This window comes from Quercus robur, chromosome 11 (genome assembly GCF_932294415.1).
Source record: "Quercus robur chromosome 11, dhQueRobu3.1, whole genome shotgun sequence".
NCBI classification, from domain to species: Eukaryota; Viridiplantae; Streptophyta; class Magnoliopsida; order Fagales; family Fagaceae; genus Quercus; species Quercus robur.
Window position 1 is genome coordinate 24,258,056 of NC_065544.1, and position 1,870 is coordinate 24,259,925.

Sequence of the window (1,870 nt, forward strand, 5' to 3'; positions counted from 1 at the left end):
GATAAAAAGTGGTTTTTGGTCATTTTGGCCATATATACGGTAAAGTAATGAAAAACATTTTGGAGGCAGGTGGGCGAATAATGCGTAGATATTATGTTCCTCACTTGGGTATTAGTATTGCATCCCAGTTTGAGTCCATGCTTTATCCAAATTGCCGGATTGAAAGTAAACCAGCTCCTATTAGGCACTCCTTTTTTCAAATATATCAATTAATTTTGGACATATGTGTGAGATTTCCTTCAGCTCGTGGTGGAATTGACCAGTTTGATTGATTTCTTGTGTTGTGTGGAAAGTTTGTTCCATTTATGCATTTACAAGAGAGTTTGGCGAATTCTCAGAAACAGGGGTAAAACAGAGGATTGAAAGAGATTTGTCATTCTTTGTCTTCTGGGGACAATTGAAGGGAAAAATTAGAATGAAGTCTTAACCTATGATAAGTTAGTGCAGCTGAAAAAGAACCAAAACTCTTCAGCTATTTGGTCGAACCTTTTTCAGAAAATTTCTTTAATGGTGAGTAGTGGAGAGTAAATTACTATTGTATTTTGGAGACACTGCTAATTCGGCAAGATAGGAATGAACACCCTTAATTTATTGTACCAAGTCTTGAAGATTCGAGTAATCCATCCTAATCAGTTTTATACAATATAGTGCCATTTACTGTATGCAATTTAGTTGAAACTGATAGCAAGAACACAACCTTTAGCTGAATATTTATATCATAGGCCAAAAGAAAGAATAAAAAAATTGGGAAAAAAAAAATGTCAATTTGCTTTGTTCCTCGATTAGACTCTAATGAGAATGTTTCAACTCTGCCATGATCACAAATCCTTGAATAGTTTCCGGACCTGTTCAAGTGTGACAAATAGCACCACAGTGAATGGACCTTGCCTTGAGATAGTAGGGATAAAACCCTTGTACAAAGCCATAACCCCCTCTGTCCTCACAGTCTTCATGGCACAATCCAATGCACCAGAGTAAGGTGCCACTCCACCTGCCTCCAACTTCATATTCATCACTCTAGTCTTGATCACATCGATTGGATTCGAAGCCACCGAGGCCACAAACCCAGCAGCAAAGCTCGCCGTCACGTGGGTCCCGATCCCATCACTCATCACACCCTTTTCCAATATCATCTCCTTCGCCTGATCATAAGTTGCGAGCTGAGAAGCCGTCACAATCATCGCGCGGTTCACAGTTAGAGCCGAGCCGCGCCACAGGCTAGCAATCCCTTCTTGCTTTGACATTTGACCTATTGCATCGACCACACTCTTGTAGCTCCGGCGCTGCTCAATAGGGAGACGTCCATCGGCTTGCATGCGGACCATTGCCACGTCGGCCGGGTTCCCGACCGCCGCGCCGACACTGCCGGCAACAAGGCCAGCTACTATCTTTTTCATGATTGGTAATTTGGCTGCAGCGTCTGAATCAGAATGATGATCAGACCATTTCTGTTTTAGGATTTCGTAAAGGCCCATGCGGGTGGTGGAGTACAGTGTTTGGCGGAGGATGGTGGCGGAGACACCGGAGAAAAGGGCGGTAGCGCCTTCGGATTTGACGATTTGGGTCCCGATGGAAACAAGTCCAACGCGAGGTGGTGGTGCGACGTGGAGAGATACGTATCCATTTGGGGTGTTTAGAGCAGCAACTGTGGGACGATAGGGCTGTACTAGGGCAGGATTGGATTCGCCTTGAAGTTGCATTCGGACCTTGATTAGGTCAAGAGGGTGAGTGGAAGCTCCAGCAATTATTGAAGCAATGCCTCCTTCAACGAAGCCTTTCAAACCCATTTTGTAGTTGGATGAGAGTAGAGATCAGAGCAGTGAGGAATGAGAGTTTGAAGTGGTGAGTTGTTGAGAAAGACCAAAAGGGA

At 44.0% G+C, this 1,870-nt stretch overlaps 1 protein-coding gene across 1 annotated transcript; it reads right to left on the bottom strand.

The window, feature by feature from the left end:
- Nucleotides 1-679: 679 nt before the first annotated feature.
- Nucleotides 680-1,870, bottom strand: LOC126706357 (mitochondrial uncoupling protein 5-like). Its single transcript, XM_050405776.1, has one exon. The coding sequence runs from the start codon at nt 1,785-1,787 to the stop codon at nt 819-821; it is 969 nt and encodes a 322-aa protein (XP_050261733.1). The 5' UTR covers nt 1,788-1,870; the 3' UTR covers nt 680-818.

Coding starts and splice junctions, on each gene's coding strand:
- LOC126706357 (XM_050405776.1), bottom strand. CDS start 1,787: ATGGGTTTGAAAGGCTTCGTTGAAGGAGGCATTGCTTCAATAATTGCT.